Raw genomic sequence first — 19608 nt, forward strand, 5'->3', positions numbered from 1 at the left:
GAGTACAGATTTGTTCTCTGCTTCCCCAGAGGGTAGGACTAGGTCTAATGGTTTTAAGTTGCAGGAGCGTAGATTCAGATTGGACATTAGAAGGAACTTCTTGACAGTAAGGGCAGTTCGGCAATGGAACCGACTGCCTAGGGAGGTGGTGGGATCCCCTTCGCTGGATGTCTTCAAGCAGAGGCTGGACAGCTATCTGCGGGAGATGCTCTAGCTGTGGATTTCCTGCTGTGAGCAGGGGGTTGGACTCGATGGCCTACAAGGCCCCTTCCAACTCTATGATTCTATTCTATTCTATTCTATTCTATTCTATTGTAAGGGAGGGATATAAATCAAATAAATGAATAAATAAACAATAAGGATGCACGCAAACTGGAACAGGCTGGAAACAAAGCCCTATGAGGAGACATGGAAAGAACTGGGCATGTTTAGCCTTGGGAAGAGAAGACTGAGGGGGGATATGATAGAACTCTTCTAGTACTTGAAAGGTACACAGAGGAGGGCCAGGCTCCCTTCTCAATCATCCCAGAGTGCAGGACACGGAATAATGGGCTCAAGTTACAGGAAGCCAGATTTTGCCTAAACATCAGGAGAAACTTCCAAACGGTTAAAGTGGTACGACAATGGAACCAATTACCTAGGGAGGTGGTGGGCTCTCCAACACTGGAGGCATTCATGAGGCAACTGGGCAGCCACCTTTCAAGTATGCTTTAAGTTGGATTCCTGCATTGAGCAGAGGATTGGACCTGATGGCCTTATAGGCCCCTTCCAACTCTACGATTCTATGATTCCTCACTTATGCTAGATGGAACTCAATGAGCCTCACTTTTCTGAGTAGTCATGTATAGGATTGCATGATTGAAAATCTGTTCCCAAATGAACCTGCCAATGTATTAAGATGATCTTCAGAGGCTACTCTCCAGAAGACCCCAGTGTCTGAGGTGAGGCAAGTGGCACCTGGGAAGGGGGCTTTCTCTGTTGTGGCACCCCTGCTTATGGAACTCTCTCCCCAAGGAGTCTCACCCAGCATCTTTTTATGCCTCTTTGGTGCCAGGGGAAGACCTTCCCCCCTCCCCAGGCTTTTAACATTCGTGGAGTTTCCTTTTAATACCTGACTCTTTTATTGCTTCTTTTACTTTGCTGTTTTTATTAACTGTGGTTGTTTTATTGTATTTTTATGATCTTTTTATATTATGAACCACACTGGAAATTCTAACCAGAGAGCGAGAGCGAGAGCGAGAGAGCGAGAGCGAGAGAGAGAGAGAGAGAGAGATTCATAAAATAAATAAATAAGTATATTCAACGCCTCCACAATATCCTTTGGGAGCTCAACCACCTGGCCAGACTATTCTTAGAAAATGTCTGCTATGTTTTAAGCTCAGGCATTTATCCTGCAATTTAAGTTCACAGCTTCTTCTTCACAGCCTTTGGAACTGTCTTGAGATACTCATCACTCCTTTCACAGAGAGAGCACAGACTTTGACATAATTTCAGCTGCGAATGAAGTTGCCATCTAGCACTGGGCCCCTGTCTTTGGCTGTCTGCAGACTCAGGCAGACGTCATTGTGTCATACTTGTTTTGTTCGGATTGCCTTTTCAAGGTTAACTTTGAAGTTTGACAGTGTGCTTAGAAAATTTGCTTATCTTTATGTGTAAGTTTTAAAAAGCAGAGAAAGGGGAAGCAGCATATGAATGGGTGCTCTACAATTCCTTCCTAACCCACCTTTATGTTTTAAAACTTCAAAAATTTAGTTCTGCTGGGAAATGGCTTGTTGCATAACCAAGTTTCCAGCAGGGTGGGTGCTAGAAATTCACAATTAATTGCCCTAGCTTGAAACTGAGCTGGTCAGGAAGATCCCTGATGAGTCAAGGAAAATTACCTTTAGCCTGGCATGGAATCTGCACCACCTTCTCCATCTCAGCCGTGATGTGCCTCTCAGGTTCCTTAGTGAATTGAGGTGGCTCTGTAAGAGAGAACCCAGACATGGGACTGACCAAACATCCTTTATACCAAACTGCTAACAGAACTCTCACTTGTATGGAAAAACGCTATAGCTGAGAGGTAGGCAGCTGTGTCCATGCAGAAGGGTCCAGGTTCAGCCCTTGGCATCTCCAGCCAATAGAATCCGATAGAAGGTGATGGGAAATGACCCTGATGTCTATCAGAATTGACAAAACTGGGCTAGATGGACTCATAATCTGACTCAGTATTTTTATTGAGAGCTCTACAATTTTACATACGCATTTGGCTGATACTTCTCAAGTTTTTTTTTTAAAGAAGTACATTCATTCCTAGGGATCTAACAGCTCCAGAATTTGAGCAAAACTTCCCAAACTTGTTGACAGCCTTGCTTCCATTCATTCCCCATTTTCCAGTGCCCATCCTTACCCAGCACAGAGAGATAGGCTCCTCGAACCACAGAGGGCACACTGCTACTGCGTAGGACAGCTTCACACTCATAGTAGCCACTGTCACTCAGTGAAGGGTTGAGGATGGTCAGGCGTCGGTTATAGTCGCTGATGCCACTGGACACTGGCATTCCACCCTTCTTCCAGATGATGTGCAGCTTGATGAGTGGCCTGGTTAGCAGAGAAGCCTGTGAGGGGGGACCCCTTTCAATGGGGCCAGTGTCACCAGATAAAAAAACACACCAGGAGCCCAAAGATCTCTGTAACTCAAGGGAACATATACCCAGTATCCTGGTTCAAGTTTGCAGGTATGAATGTAAACACACATCAAGGAGATCATTTTCTATTTATGGGTGCAAACGGTCAGGCTTGAGGAGCTCCTAGCCACTGCTGTTGGAAAGTACTTTTCACATATGGGGGTCGCTAGATTCCACTTCAAGGTAGATAGCAGTGTGTGAATTGACCTTTGTGGCTAAAAAGGTTGGGGTACCAAGATGTCAGCAGAGGCCCTCTGATGGCCTTAAACAAGTCATTTCCCAGTTTTGCTCCTATAAACCAGAACTTCAGCTGAGTTCTGGAAGGGGTCCACAGGGGCCAAGGCAGAACATGTTGTCTGATGCTTTATGGGAAAGCAGGCTTGTAACAGATCATATGATCACCTTCAACATTCCAGGACCAGGGCAGTCATGTCTCACAAGATGCCAGCTGCAGAGCCTGATAGACAGGTAGACACTTACCTGGCATTGGCCACACACTCCAGGGTCACTTCTGAGGTGCCAGAGACTACACTGGTGTTGCGTGGTGGAATTATGATGGTTGGTGCAATGGGATCAGCTGGGCCGCCTACATCTGAGGAGGAATGAAGTGGTATTGACATCTAACACTGGTTCATGCATCACACAGAAACATTCACAGGCTCAATGCACACAGACAGCATACCGGTCATTTCAGAACCTCTCCCTTTCCTGGGAGCAAAGGGCTATTGGGGAGTACCAGGCTGTCCTTAACAATGGGACGGCAGGTTGAGCGAGGAGCAGGCATCTCAATAAGTATATTTAGTCAGGTATTGCCATTTATCCTAAGCATTCCCAGCATATATAGTCATACCTAGCCTTCTAGAATCAGTGCCATGCTATTATTAGTCTTAAAACTATTTTTTAAAAAACAACTTTTTGCATGAGAAGTATTAATATTTATATTTAATATACTACAAGGTACAAATATATCATGATGATGGCCTGTGTATTTTACAGTGTAAAATAACACACAAAATTAGCATCTAAGACTAACTGTTACAATTTCTTGATAATGTGAAGATATAAGCAAATATTCATACTGTACACAGATAAATAAACAGTGAGTAGATAGTTAAAAAACTTGAATTATTCATCAATCTTTTCCTTAGATACTGGGATATTAAAAACACCTTCCACTCTCTGATCAAACAATTTGTTTTAACTTAATAAAAACATATAATCTATTCCCTGTCCCATATTCCTACTGAAATTCTTTTACAAACACATACACAAACAAAATAAACCTAAAACATATGTGGTACAAATAGTTACAGGATTTCAGCAGGAATCTATTGGACATGCACTGATCAGAAACAAAGCACTAGGTCTGCCCAAAAACTTCTAAAGGTGTAAACAGTATTGAAAGCCTGATCATGAACATCTGCCCCAATACCATAACAAGCACAAATAATCATGAACACACCCACCCACAAAGGAATGCCTGAAGGAGCCCTTCATACCACAGACGTTCGGTGTGTATGTGTTGTCTCACTTTTGTTGCAATAGCACAGTGAAGGATGGTGCGCATTGGGACTGGTAGGGCAGAAGGGCAGGGAGGCTAACAGTAAGTGAAGCAAGAGTCAATTAAGACTGCAATCCAATACACACTTGTTGTTGTTGTTGTTATGTGCCTTCAAGTTGATTACGACTTATGGCGACCCTATGAATCAGTGACCTTCAAGAGCATCTGTCATGAACCACCCTGTTCAGATCTTGTAAGTTCAGGTCTGTGGCTTCCTTTATGGAATCAATCCATCTCTTGTTTGGCCTTCCTCTTTTTCTACTCCCTTCTATTTTTCCCAGCATTGTTATCTTTTCTAATGAATCATGTCTTCTCATCATGTGTCCAAAGTAGGATAACCTCAGTTTCATCATTTTAGCTTCTAGTGACCGTTCTGGTTTAATTTGTTCTAACACCCAATTATTTGTCTTTTTTGCAGTCCATGGTATGCGCAAAGCTCTCCTCCACTTACAATGCACACGTACCTGGGAATATGTCCCATTGAACCCAGCGGAGCTTACTTCTGAATAGACATGTACTGGATTGCACTGTTAATCTAGTTTTGCCCCCATCCTCCACCCTGCTGAGTTCTACAAGGGCAACACTGAGACTAAGAAGGAAGCTGACAGGCAGTGCCACCGCCTGGACTGGATGTAGGAAAGAAGGCAGGCAAGTGGGCGCTGGCTGAAAGCAGACTGAGATTGGGGACAATGACCCATTCGCCCCAATGGACCAGCCTCCACTGAGAGCAAGAGTACCTCTCCAGATGGCAATAATGCAGTAGCAATGGGGACACATTGCAGAACAACTAACAAAATGCAATGATGTATGCACAGTCCAGTATAAATCCACCACTAATGTGCTATTGTTGTGTCAATGACAAATTGCAGAATATACCTGCAACAAACAAACAGACAGACAGACAGATGAGACAGACAGGCAGACAATCTGGAGGGTCCCTCTGTCATCAATGGGCAGTTTTGGGAGTTTCCTCCTCCTTAGGGTTCTTTCTAAAGATGTTTGTGTACGTCTTATTGCTTTAGGATTTTCCCCAAAGCTGCTAATACCTCCCTCTTATATGTGGATGGTGCCATTTAGACGACATAAGGGCTGGCACTCAGAGAACTGAGATCACTAACATTAAGGTCCAATACCCACCTCAGCCTCTGAATTCTACTGAGCTCTGCCACCGACCCTCCCATCCCTTGTTGGGCATCAGCAGGTGGCATTCACTGGTAGATAAGGCCATATTAATGGTTACTAGTCATGATGGCTATCTATTACCTCCAGTATTGGTGACAGTATGCCTCTAAATACCAGTTGATGGGGAACATGAGCATGAGCTCATGTTTCACTTGTGGGCTTTCCATAGACTTCTAGTTGGCCACTATGGGGAAAAGGATGCTGGATAAGGTGGGCCTTTGGTCTGATCCAGCAGGGCTCTTCTGATCAGAGAGGAAAGGAGGGAAAGGGCAGAAGCAACAGCAAGAGGATAAGCACATAAAGCAAAACAGTTGCTGTGACAAACTCCCCCCTCCCTCCCTCCCTCCCTGACGTGTTGGTTGGGACTGCAAGGTTGCTGATATAGCTGAATCCATAAAGGTGTGCACTATGGTGTTTATTGCACACTGAGGTAGAGCACTCCAGATTAATGAGGCAAAGAGGGAGGTGGGATAAAAACCAAATCTGGGAGACATAAAACAGCTGTGAAATAAACATCATCTGGAGGGACTGAGGAATCATAAAGCCATTTCATGTGAATTTTACCACTTTGCTGGGAGGCTGAAATCAAGGCCATTCCCAAAGAGCTGAGAGTTATGAGGGAAAGTGAATTTGGGGATTTTAAACGAGATGGAAGTCTTAACAGTTGCAAGGGTGCTGTGGGCCAAGGGTAAGGGATTTGGGCAAGTCTCTTATAAACCACAAACCCAAGTATAGTGACAGCATCTGTGGATTAGGATTATGTGGAATCAGAGCTGGCGCTATCATCAGGGAGTGTGAGGAGGCCAGTCTTAGGTGACAGGTTTCGGGGATGCCAATTATTTAGCTTATTATTATTATCTTTCATCACTGTGAGGGATGCCATTTTGATTTTGTGCTTCAGGTAGCAAAACAAAATTCTTGGGTCCCCTCTGTGAGGGAACTGACAAAAGCTACAGGGTGGGGAAAAGGTGGTCCTGTGACTGGGGTGAGAAAGGACCCTGTGATGGGATTAAGGGTTGTGTGAAGCTGAGACGTGTGAAAGAGGAAGCTTCCACATCAGGATCAATGGGGAGTGCTAGATATTGGGACAGCAGAGAACAGAAGGACTGGAGGTGGGTTGTGTACTACACTTAATAGACTCTAACAAAGCTAAAGTGGGGATTAGATATAGGATTAACCCCCCCCCCTTAGTCATGAAGCTCTCTGGGTGACTTTGGGTCAGCCATTGTCTTTCACTCAGCCTAACCTTCCTCACAGGGTTGATATGAGGACAAAAATGTATGCCACTTTGAGCTACTTGGAGGAAAGGTGGGATATAAATGTAATAACAGCAACAACAGGGGCTTGTGGGTAAAAGTGAAGGCCAAAGCATCTGGAGGGCAGAGGCTGCCTTGGAGCAAAGAAGAGCATATCGCAGATGTGATACCCACACAGTTTCCCACACAAGCATCTTGGTAGCAGGGAGATTGTCTGGATGGTGCAGGGAGCAGGGACTATGCCAGTGATGTAATTAGAGCCTCCTAGCTCTTGTAGCTGTGGCCCAAAATGTCTAAATAAATTTGGAGTCGGCAGAAATGTTTAGTCAGCACCAACTGGAGCTTCGCCAGAGATTTACTGCAAATTAAACTTGGGCCTGAGCCAGCAGAAGAGGCGGAGAAGCCAGATGCAAAGAGATGCCGGCGACAGGCTGAGCTTTAGAGACATGTTGGTCTATGGGAAAAACAGGCAAGACGTAAACTACATCCTCAGCCCGTCTCACACTCAGTTGCAGCTATTTAAGCTATCATTACTTATTATGTTAGCATCTCAAAACTTTATAAAGCCTGCACCTTATTTATTCACACAGCCTTTACCTGCCAGGCTGCAGGGGGCTGTTGCCCTCAAGACCAGAGGCAGTGAAAGGCTCAGCTGCAATTCTATGCACACTTACCTGGAAGTAAGCCCTACTGAGTGGAATGAGACTTACATCTGAGTAAAACATGCATAGGCTAGTGCTGCAAGTGATTTACCCAAGTCATACAAGTAGACAGTGGCTTAACCATCTAGAACAGAGGTGAGGAACCTGTGGCCCTCCAGGTGGTAACCCAGGCAACATGGTTAACGGCTAGGGATAACGGAAGTTGTAATCTAACAACATCTGGGGGGCTACAGGTTAGCCATCTCTGATCTACATCTCTGATCTAGAATGAGCATAGGCTGATACCTTGACCACCTAGCTGGCCCTCACTATTGAAGGGACAAGGTTCTCATCAAGCGGAGTCAGTACGATCAAGCCAATGAGGAAGAACCTGACTTAGATGTGGGATTCAAGTCTCATCTCTGACATGGATTCATTGCATGGACTTGGGCAAGACACACTCTTCAGCTGCATCTACAACATTAGAATAATAGTGACTTACCTCAGGGTTGTTGCGAAGCAAACTCAACAAAGATAGCAAAACCCTTTGTACATTAATTTAAAAGTGCTAGGTCAATGATAAATAGCAGAAGAAATATGACAGACAGCCCCAGCTTATTATTGTTTATTTATTTAATTTATATCTTGCCCTTTCTCCCAGAAGGATGCATGTTTGTGCATGTTTACTCAAAAGTAAACCCTACTGAGTTCAATGGGAGTTATTCCTAAGTCAGTGTTTTTAGGATGGCACCCTTAGTCATGAAAGGTGCAAGCAGTAATTGTGGCTGATACTCTTAAGGAAGAAGTATGCATGGAGATATACACCGGTTCATAAAAAGGATGCACATGCATATGCAGCCGTACGTATATGGACATCTGTCCAACGGTTGCTTCCATCAGTCCTGACACACAGCTTGGCTCTGCAGTGCTCTATCCCACTGCAATTGCAAGGAAGAACTAGCAGGTGGGAGCAGGTGCTTCATCCTTCTCTTATTATTATTATTGTCTCTATTTATACCTCGCCATCCTTCCAAAACTGGAACTCGCGGCGGCTTCCAGATAAAAAACGCACATAATTAAAACATACAGAGTATAGATTAAAATAAAATTAAACAATTCCAATATTAAAACCATTCATACTTATAGCTTAAAGAGAATCAAGAATCTTGAACCTGCTGAACTTCTGCCTGCATTGGCAAAGGCACAACAGCCTTGCTAGAAAAGCGGTCAACTCTTACTCAAAGGTATCTCCCACCTCACCTCAAGTGTCACTTACTTTCCACAGTGAGCATGATGGGCTGGCTGGTTTTATTGTCTCCATTTTTATCATTCACAGCCTGCACATAATACCTTCCAGCATCCGGTGCAACTGTTGACAGGATCACAAGAGTGTTCTCCAGTGTGATGGCTCTGAAGGGAATGAAGAATGGGTTAAGAGCTGAAAATGTCTCAAGGGCACAAGACACCCTCTTTAAATGAAGTTTCTAGGAGAAGTGTTTGCATCTCCCTATCTATCCCCTACCTCAAAGAATCCAGTATGATAGATTTACATGCTCCATTGTGTGTTAGCCAACAATGTGGGGACCAATAACGAATGCTGTTTTTTTCCCCAACAGGCTTTTGGCATTACATACTTGGGGACTTAAACATGCATCATGGACTGGTGTGACTTCAGTCTTTTGCTTTTTCCTAGAAACTGACTCTTCACTCTGTCATCTCGGACAAAAATCAAGTACAGGCAGTCAAGCAACTTTTTGAAGGGGGAGGGGAGGGGAGAGCATATTGTCTGAGTTAAACTTGCAAAGACCTACATGTTTTCTCTTTCTTTCAATGTGCTTAGGGTAGCCAAACACCAAAGAGGACAGGGAATTTTAGCAGGTGAAACTTGTTGCTGAAACACCCTCCTTAAAGGTTCAGGATGCCTGTCCTCTTTACCATCTAGTCACCCTAGACATACTGAGTTGTATTCAATGTAGGACCAAGGAGATTGTTCCATCAGCACAGGTATTTCTGCTTGCCTGATGGAACAACCTCCCTTCTCCTTTCCCTGCACTGTGTTCTGGGGGTTCTCCCACCCCCCTGGAGAAGATTTGGAGAGGCTGCAGGGGCACACGGGAGGAGGAGAGGGGGCTAAGTCCCATTGTGCTAGTGGGAATCCTTGTGTTGGCTTCAGCTAGCGCAACGAGTTAGTTGAATATGGCCAACTAGAGCAAAGTCTTGCATTAGGGTATGTGTTGGATTCTCTCCTCCTCTAAAAAAGTGAACAGGAGGGTACTTCTGGACCTAACCACATCCCATAGAATGACCAGGTGCATACTGGCAAGCATTTTTGTATCACGTAGTACTGCTGCTTGGCCTGAGCCCCCAGAACAGAGTGAGATATACAGTCAAATAATAAATGCACTCTGCATTTGTATATATACATATCTGAGAGTGTGTGCTTCCACTGAGGTATTTTTAGTGTTGCATTTTTGATAAAGACCATTAGCATGATTATGATTTCATTTGGTGCACACCCACGTTTGTGCACACGCATGCGTGCAGAATGAGTATACATAGTCCAACAGTTAAGTGTACATTTAAGCACAGAATGTATGTATATACACATAAACACAAATCCGGCACATTCACATTTCCAGGATGCCTACTCAAGTGTATACTTGGATCATGTCTTCATGTGTGCAAGTATCTTGTTTATTTGTTATATGTGTATACTGCCTTTCTTTCAAGGAGCTCAAAGCAGTATATATGAGGTTTCCAGGTGGTTTTGTATCCAGGTTCTAGCGAAGACTTGACCTGCTTGGTTTTAGAAATGGGAGTACATCAGGCATCTATAGCCTGTACCTCTCTGTATGCTCAATTGTGGGGGTAGGTTTCTGCAGTTGTATGTGTATAGATCTACCCATGCATAAATGTAGATGGGCAAGAGGTAAACCAACTGGGAAGTTCTGAAATGTAACACAGCAACCTTCTATCAGAGGACTCTTTTGCAGACCGCGATGGTGCAAAACTACAGACCACAGAACAAATCACAATGCAGTCTAGGCGAATTTGTTGGACAGTAGTGGGTACAATTGGGTTGTCATTTTAGTTCAGATATGATGGATATCCCTCTCCACTTGTGAGTGGAGTATGTGTGAGTCTGCATGCATGCATGTAACACATGTAGGTGACTCTAGAAGAGCAGCCAGCTTCAGTCATAAACCAAACATTAACAATACACTGAAGCCACTTTCATCTCAAATGAAAAGTAATAAAATAAAATAAAATAAAAATCTTCCCCATATCTTGGGGCTGGCCTTTAAATTATTCCAGTGACTAAGGGTTCAGGAGGAAGAACAAGTTGGATGCTCCTAGATTAACAGTTTTCCTTTTTACAGAATGATCTAATATGCAGGAGGCACAAAATGGCTGGGGGAGGGGAAATATATTTTGCCATTAAAGTTGTGATAAAGGAGCTTTATCTCAAACTGCCTTCACAAATGGAAAGGCAACCAGTTCACTTCCTGCATAATGGAGGTTACATATTCAATTGCACCACAATGTCTGTATACGGAAGAGAAATCTAGCGGTTCTGTGATTGTTGAATCTATGCAGGCATGGGTATTTTATTTTTTAAAGAGCATGTATGCGTTTTTTCGGCAGTGTTTATAAATGGAAAGAGGTTTTGGTAGAAATGTGTTATACTGGTATGCTTTGTGTGTGATAAACTCCACCTAATAAAGGGCAAATGTGTCTCTAGGGGCCAAATTAGATTAAATGCATGATTAGTCCCGCAACAGATTTTTTTAAAAAACTGAAATGCAGCCATGGGGGAAGAAGTTGTGCAAATCCAAAGGGGGAGTGTCTTTAAACCTTTGGGCTGTTTTTCCAATCAAATACGGGCTCCCCAGCTGCTTTTTGACGCTGGGAGGGGGTCGAGAGGGTGAGAACCAAGTTAACATCCCTGTTAATGTGTTTTGTGTAGTGACTCAAAGAGCCTTTGCAGATGTTAGCCTTAATCAGAGTTGGGGGGCTGAGAAAAGGCCACAGGTTCACAGAGGCCATGGAATCACATATGTTCTCTTTGTCCAGGCACAGATCTCCTCTGTCTTCTTTGACCACGGTTCATTGCTATCTTTGCATCAACATTAGTCATGGTTACTGCTACAAGCCAGGGAGAGCTTTGCCCTCTTCAGGAGTTTGCTTGAAGATACGAGGGTTATAAGTGTGTAGAAGAGCAGAAGTGTGCATGCATGCCCAACTCCCAATATGTGAGGACTTTTCTCAGATCTTTCCAAGAAGGTCTGATGCAGGCTTCCATGTGTGTTCTGCTGAATATGCGTAAAAGCCCCTGTGTGATCAGCAACCCTGATAAAGACAGGGTTCCAAACCACTCAGAAATTTCTATGTGGGTTCAGCTGAACACACATAGAAGCCCCTGCAGAACTTTGTCCTTAATACAAGAAGATCTGAGAGGAACCATGCACATGGGGACACTGGGTGTGGGGCTTGTGTGCACCCCTGCCCATCTACATAGTTTTAACACTCACGTGTTCAGACAAATGTTTCTAACCTTGGATTTAGGGTGGCTAGGTGAAAAAAACACAACAGGGGTCCTGCACCTTTAATTATTAAGTGAAACCTGTTGAAATGATCTCTTCTACATAGTTATTAAAGGTGTAGGAGCCCTGTCTTTTTCACCTGTCCATCCTCCTAGGATTTGAAACAAGGGTTCTATTTGGCCCAGGAAGCGTGACCTAGATGGTGTTTATGCTGCCTTTATTTTTCACCTATGGAGGCACAGACATTTTTAAGCAGGCAGACTTATGTGACAGGCATTCATATGAGTTTGTAACTCCTTACTACTGCAAACAACAACTGCATGCATACAGTATACCATATTTTACCTGAGGGCATGGATACCAATATGTGTATTTCAAAAGTGCAATAATATTTATTAGAAAAAATGTGGTTTTTAATACAATTTCAACTAGATTAGATCCACTAAGGCAATATAAATAGGGTTGCCAAGTTCAGGGCCTGAGACTGATCCTGCATCTTTAGGAGAAGAGAAAGTCAGCCAAGTGCAGGTGTTCTTGCAACACTGTAATGGGAAAAACCACAAGGTGGAATTCTCCGTTCCCCCTGCACAACTTTTAAAGATACAGAAGATCTCTTGGTTGCCAGGCCCGGCCTCCCAGAGGTCTTCTGTATCTTTAAAAGTTGTGCAGGGGGAAGGGAGAATTCCACCTTGTGGTTTTTCCCATTACAGAGTTGCAAGAACACCTGCACTTGGCTGACTTTCTCTTCTCCTAAAGATACAGGATCAGTCTCAGGCCCTGAACCTGGCAACCCTAAATATAAAGGAATTAAGGTTGCAGTTCTAACTCCCCTTACCTGGAAGCAGTGGCAGCTGGTGGCTCCATGTCAGTGGGGCTGTATAATCTGCTCCGGGTTTTAGTCTGAACTTTCAAGGAGCTGTCCAGGATGTAGATTCCACCGCACCACTAACATGGAGCCACCAACCACCACTGCCTGGGAGTAAGCTCCATTGAGTTCAGTAGGACTTACGTCTGAGCAGGCATGGTTAGGACTGCAGTGTTAGCTACTCAAAGATGGAAATATTGTAAGTGTGATTTAATTTGCTGTCAGGTCATGAAACGTAAGATTTAAGATCTCAGCACTGTGAAGATTTCAGTGCTACTGGGATTAGGACAAAGAAAAGGTAACAACAAAGCAAGCAGGAAAGGAAAGAAATGACAAGAGAGTAAGCTTACTCAATATTCAGGCCTTGTTCAAATATTTGCAGTGAGCAGAGTGTGCCATGGTTAAACATTTTAGTAACTACCACTCACTGGATATGTTGGCCCTTAATTATAATGTGAATAAATGTCAGAAAATGGTATAGGTTCTGTGGAGATGAACCTATCTAATCAAATCACTCCTCCCATCTATTCTACAGAAGCAGAAAAATAAAATTATGAATACAACAACACAACACAAAAAGGTAAATAGCAGCCCCAAATGATCATCAATAATCAGATCATGAAAACCTTGTCCATATAACATTGTCTTCACTTGCCATCTAAATGCATTCAAGGAAAGTGGCAACCTGGGTCTCCCTTGGCAGTGAACTACAAATTTTGGGAGCTGCTACTGAAAAGGCCTGATCATGTGTCTCCATATCTCACTAGCAACTGGTGTGGGAAGGAACAAATCACACTCTTCCAGGTGTGAACCCTTCCAATCACAATCCAAATGTTCACATATCCAGAGGTATCAAATGTTGTGCCATCCGGCAGTTCTCTTTTGGATCTAGGGTGATTCCAGATGCAGGCTTGGTACAGTAGGGCCCCGCTCATACAGCGGGTTACATTCCGGACCCCTGCTGCAAAGTGAAAACTGCTGTAAAGCGGATCCTATTGACTTACATTGACCAAAATGGCGCCCGGTGGCAAAAAAACACCGTAAAAGCGGAACAAGCACTGTAAAGCGGGGCCTTTCTACAATTCACAACCGCTGTATTAGCGGAACTCTGTATAGTGAAGCGCTGTAAAGCGGGGCCCTACTGTACTAGAAATGGGCCACTGAGACATCACAAGCTGCATTGGCGACAGTTTTTTTTTTTATTTAAAGAAACGTATTGATTTCCTCCAGACAGGGTAAATCCAGATTAAATGTGGGTGGGTGGATACAGGCTGGCAGTTTGAGGACACTGACATTGTGAAGATGCTGTGATCAACTTGCATGAGGGGTACTGATCCCACAACAAACACCCAGTCTGGGAGTACCCTTAGTTCTACATGTCAAACATGTTTTACTTTGTATTTCACAACTCGTTATATTTTTTTCCTGTTAACCCCCCCCCCATGGACTCTCAAGAGGACTTCTTCTATGAAGGGCACTGCTGCCTCATCACTGGCCCTCTCCTTCTCACATATGTGCTCAGCGGGTCCTCTCCTTCACTCACTGGCAGAGCTAAGGTGTTCTTGCCCTCTGAGTGCACTGATTGCCAAAAAATCCATTTATATATATTTAAAGAATAGCAGCTGGCAGATTTAAGTTGGTTCCCAGAAGTGGCTAGAGAGTGTTAACACATGACAACATGCCAGATTAGGTGAAGCCAAAGCAACAACTTCAGAGCAGGTACTTTGGTGGAAAATGCCACAACCATAAACAAACTAGTTTTTTTTTCAACAATTGGCAGGATTTTTTTTTTTTTAAAAAAACAGCTTTTACTTTGGGCAGGGTGTATGAATATCTTTGTGGGGATGGGGGGGGAAAGGAGACATCTTTTAATAAATTACTCCAGATTTCCACCAGCATTTTGACCCCTCTCCCTGATAAGGCAGACTAATGTTCAAGCCTAGTATATACAGCCAAAATCAATGTGAAATTTTATTTATTTTATTTAATTAAGCTTATATACCGCCCAACTAGCAACAGCTCTCTGGGTGGTGAACATTAAAAATACAATAAAAATAACACAAAACTGTACACAAAACTGTACAGTCTAAAATCAAAATATAATAATTTACAATTAACAGGAATTAAAATGCCTCAGAGAAGAGAAAGGTTTTAACCTGGCGCCGAAAAGATGATAGTGTCGGCGCCAGGCGCACCTCCTCGGGGAGACCATTCCATAGTTCGGGGGCTACCACTGAGAAGGCCCTAGATCTTGTCACCACTCTCCGGGCTTCCCTATGAGTCGGAACCCGGAGGAGGGCCTTCGTAGTAGACCGTAGTGTACGGGCCGGTTCATATCGGGAGAGGCATTCCGACAGATATCGTGGTCCCGCACCGTATAAGGCTTTATAGGTAAGTACCAACACTTTGAATCTGGCCCGGAAGCATATTGGAAGCCAGTGCAAACAGGCTAGCACAGGTGTTATATGCTCAGACCGCTTAGTTCTTGTTAGCAGTCTGGCTGCTGCATTTTGCACTAGCTGTAGCTTCCGAATCGTCTTCAAAGGTAGCCCTACGTAAAGCGCATTGCAGTAGTCCAGACGCGAGGTTACCATAGCATGTACCACTGATGAGAGGTCCTCCTTACTCAGATAGGGACGTAGCTGGGCTACCAACCGAAGTTGGTAGAACGCATTCCGGGCCACCGAGGCTGCATGAGCCTCAAGTGTGAGGGAAGAGTCTAAGATGACTCCCAGACTACGCACCTGTTCCTTTAGGGGGAGTGTAACCCCATCCAGGACAGGGTATATATCCACCATCCGATCAGAGAAACCATCCACCAACAGCATCTCAGTCTTGTCAGGATTGAGTCTCAGTTTGTTAGTTCTCATCCAGTCCATTGTCGCAGCCAGGCAACGGTTCAGCACGTCGACTGCCTCACCTGAAGAAGATGTAAAGGAGAAGTAGAGCTGCGTGTCATCAGCATACTGATGACAACGCACTCCAAAACTCCTGATGACCGCCCCCAGCGGCTTCATATAAATGTTAAAAAGCATGGGAGACAGAACCGAACCCTGCGGGACCCCACATTGGAGAACCCACGGTGTCGAGCAATGTTCCCCAAGCACTATCTTCTGGAGACGACCCGCTAAGTAGGAGCGGAACCACTGCCAAGCAGTGCCTCCAACTCCCAATTCCGCAAGCCTCTCCAGAAGGATACCATGGTCAATGGTATCAAAAGCCGCTGAGAGGTCAAGGAGAATCAACAGAGTTACACTCCCTCTGTCTCTCTCCCGACATAGGTCATCAAACAGGGCGACCAAGGCAGTCTCAGTGCCAAAACCAGGCCTGAACCCCGGTTGAAATGGATATAGATAATCGGTTTCATCCAATAGCGCCTGGAGCTAACCCTAATCAAGGTTGGTGATTAGTATCATAGATATTTGCCTGCGTATTTCATACTCATGTGGGCTGCTCTGTGCCAAGAGAACAGCACATAGAATCTGCTGCTAGGTCTAGTGCAGCTCTTGGTATTTTGTGCACCAACTGTCACTCTGCAATACATTCTCCTATAAAGCACAGCTGGGAAACCTGTGGCTGTCCAGATGTTGTAAGACTTCAACTCTCTTCAGTCCTAGCTAGCATGGGCAATGGTCAGGGATGATTGGATTTGCATTCCAGCAGCATCTGGAGGACCATAGGTCCCTTGCTCCTTATAAAGGCAGTTTCTATATCTTTGCAGGGCTAAGGTTGGAACACTTTCTCTCTTCTGATTCTCCTGCGTGACATCCTACGAGGTTTCTTGGTGTGAAAAGAGCAAGTGCAAATTTGTGCCATTTGTCTTCCATCAGCAAGTTCCCACCATTCTCCTTCTGGGAGGAAGGGCGGGATATAAATTTAATAAATAAATAGATAACATTTCATCATATGCTAACATGACCAAGGAGCAGCATTGATCCTCAGGGACTAGAAACACCTAGTTGCAGGTAGCAAGTTCAGTCACCACTTCAGTAGTGTCCTGAATGCACCTCTTTACTTCAATCCCATGAATAGCCACCACTGTATCCAGTGAGGGAAGAAAGTCAAGTGCTATACTTCGGGATAATTTTCTGGCAAGGACAAAACCTGTTGTCTGCCCATGACTCTGCATGGCTTGTCCCACTGGGTGTGGGGTGGAGAATGTGCCTCTGTTAACACAAAGGTGCACTGCACCCCAGGAGTCCTTGCAATACAAGTAATAATAATAATAAAATTTTATTTTTGAGTCGCCTATCTGGCCGAATTAACGGCCACTCTAGGCGACGTACAGTAACAGGATAAAATACAATATAAAACCATAACAACAACATTCAATAATTAAGCTACCCACTCTTACATGTAATCAGCAGCATTAAAAACTAACCCACCCCAGAAACCCCATAGGCCTGCCTGAACAGCCAGGTCTTCAAGGATCGGCAGAAAGCCATCAAGGAGGGGGCATGGCGGAGGTCTAAAGGAAGGGAGTTCCAGAGGGTGGGGGCCACAATAAAAAATGACCTCTCTCTGGTCCGCACCAGCCTAGCTGTTTTAACTGGTGGGACCGAGAGAAGGTCTTGTGTGGCTGATCTTGTCAGGCGGCATAATTGGTGATGCTGGAGGTGCTCCTTCAGATAAAGCGGGCCGAAATCATATAGGGCTTTAAAGGTTAATACCAGCACTTTGAATTGGGCCCGGTAAACAACTGGTAACCAGTGAAGATCTATTAATACTGGAGTTATATGATCACGGCGACGGCTGTTCTTTATCAAACGTGCCGCCGCATTCTGTACCAGCTGTAGTTTCCGGACTGTTTTCAAGGGCAGCCCCACGTAGAGCGTATTACAGTAGTCTAAGCGAGAGGAGACCAGGGCATGTATCACTCGTGGGAGAAGATGGACAGGAAGGTAGGGTTGCAGCCTCCGTATCAGATGGAGTTGATACCAAGCTGCCCGGCTCACTGCTGAGACCTGAGCCTCCATAGACAGCTGTGAGTCAAGAATGACCCTGAGGCTGCGGACCTGGTCCTTCAGGGCCAATCTTACCCCATTAAACACCAGGTTTATATCTCCCAACCTTCTCTTGTCTCCCACGAGTAACACCTCGATCTTATCAGGGTTCAGCTTCAGCCTATTCCGTCCCATCCATCCACTTACGGCCTCCAGGCACTTGGACACGGTATCTACAGCCAACTCTGGTGAAGATTTAAACGAGAGGTAGAGCTGAGTATCATCCGCATATTGGCGACACTGCAGCCCAAACCTCCTGATGATAGCCCCCAGCGGCTTTACATAGATGTTGCATAGCATGGGGGAGAGGATAGAACCAGAGCTTGGAAAAGTTACTTTTTTGAACTACAGCTCCTGTCAGCCCAATCCAGTGGCCATGCTGGCTGGGGCTGATGGGACTTGTAGTTCAAAAAAGTAACTTTTCCAAGTTCTGGATAGAGCCCTGTGGTACAAGGAGCTACAGCTCAGTGGTAAAGCACATGCTCTGCAAGCAGAAGGCTCAGTTACAATCCTTTACTTAAAAAGGATCTGGTAGCAGATGAAGAGGAAACGATTCAGTCCAAGGCCCTGGAGAGCCACTGCCAATCAGGGCAGGCAATTCTGGATTGAATGGACAAATAAGCCTGACCTGGTATAAGGTAATTTCCTGTGTTCCTATAAATCCTCCCTCCAAATATTCCCCCAAACATCATTTTGCTAGTATTTAAGGAGAAGTGAGGGATATTCCTCACAGAGTGCTAGGGACAGTGTTTTCCAATAATTATTATTTTATTGATTTATACCCTGCCTTTAAGAAAAAATAAATAAACATATAAAAATATCAGTCACAATACATACAAGTAACAGGTCTTGATATAGTACAGTTGCCATATACATAGTAGTATTCTGGCAGCTAGTTCCCAACCACACATGCCAGGCTCAGTCTGACTTTGCTCCCGTGCAGCTAATGCTGATCCTTAGGATCATGTTCTTAGAGTAGGAGATGAAGGATGCCTTACAACTTCTCTCAGTGCAGGGGTGCAGAATCCTCTTCTTCCCCGAGGGCCATTTTGATAAGTGGGCAGGGCTGTCCACCTGTCAATCACCTGTTATCCAGTGACTCAACTTCAAGGGAAAGACCCAGGAGCCCATTCTTAAGTGCTTGAATTCATACTGGGGATGCAAAGGAAGAACTGTGAGGGTACTTAAGAGTCTCGAGATTCAGTGTGGACACCAGGTCAGGGAAAGGTGGGTAGAGTCTGCTCCAAGGCCTGTAGGTCAGAGGTTCCCCACCAGTGCCTTAGTGCTAGCATTTGAGATGCATTACCCAACTTACTAACCCATACGTTTTTCTGCTATTACAGCGTACATGGCAGAGGGCACACCACTGGAACTGGAACATGAGTAGTGACACCTAGATTGGTTCTTGGGAAGTAAACTGTAATGGGATTGTGCCGAAGGGAAGCAAGGCAGACAGGCAGGAGAGAGGCACAAGGATAGGTTTGGGAGAGAACTCAAGAGTAGAAAAAAGGGTCAGGAAAAGCGAGTGACAGAGAGAAATGAACAAAATAAGAACTAGGCAGATTCAAGAATGCACAATATGGGATGAAGAGTAAGAACTGCTGCTCAAGGATCATAAGCACAAAGCCCTACTGGATACACATGGGGCTAGTTGCACCATTCTGGGCCACATGCATATTGCAGCATGCATGCAACATTTATCAAACTTCATACATTTTCTATCTGTTAAATTAGTGTGCTGGGCTCCATATCCCCCCCCCTTCAAACCCTTTGAGTGAACTATGCCTGGGAGCATACAAGCAGAGAGCTGGCTGCTAGAAAAGCTTCCACTCCTGAAAAATTACCCTTTGCTAGAGGGGAAATGCTGTATCTCACTATGAATGTGTCTGT

General features: G+C 44.6%; 1 protein-coding gene across 10 annotated transcripts in view; it reads right to left on the minus strand.

Moving 5' to 3' along the window:
• Window positions 1-19608, minus strand: part of SDK2 (sidekick cell adhesion molecule 2) — a 474185-nt gene that overhangs the window by 79867 nt on the left and 374710 nt on the right. For 9 of the 10 annotated variants that reach the window (XM_061615703.1, XM_061615700.1, XM_061615698.1 and 6 more), the window contains exons 5-8: window positions 8583-8716; window positions 3147-3258; window positions 2390-2580; window positions 1881-1964 (exon numbers count right to left, since the gene is read on the minus strand). In XM_061615703.1, coding sequence (XP_061471687.1) covers window positions 1881-1964; window positions 2390-2580; window positions 3147-3258; window positions 8583-8716 — 521 coding nt within the window. Of the gene's footprint in view, window positions 1-1880; window positions 1965-2389; window positions 2581-3146; window positions 3259-8582; window positions 8717-8828; window positions 8902-19608 lie in introns of those variants that run through there. The other variant, XM_061615702.1, reaches the window with a different exon arrangement.

The sequence above is a fragment of the Rhineura floridana genome, chromosome 3, assembly GCF_030035675.1.
Source record: "Rhineura floridana isolate rRhiFlo1 chromosome 3, rRhiFlo1.hap2, whole genome shotgun sequence".
NCBI lineage: Eukaryota > Metazoa > Chordata > Lepidosauria > Squamata > Rhineuridae > Rhineura > Rhineura floridana.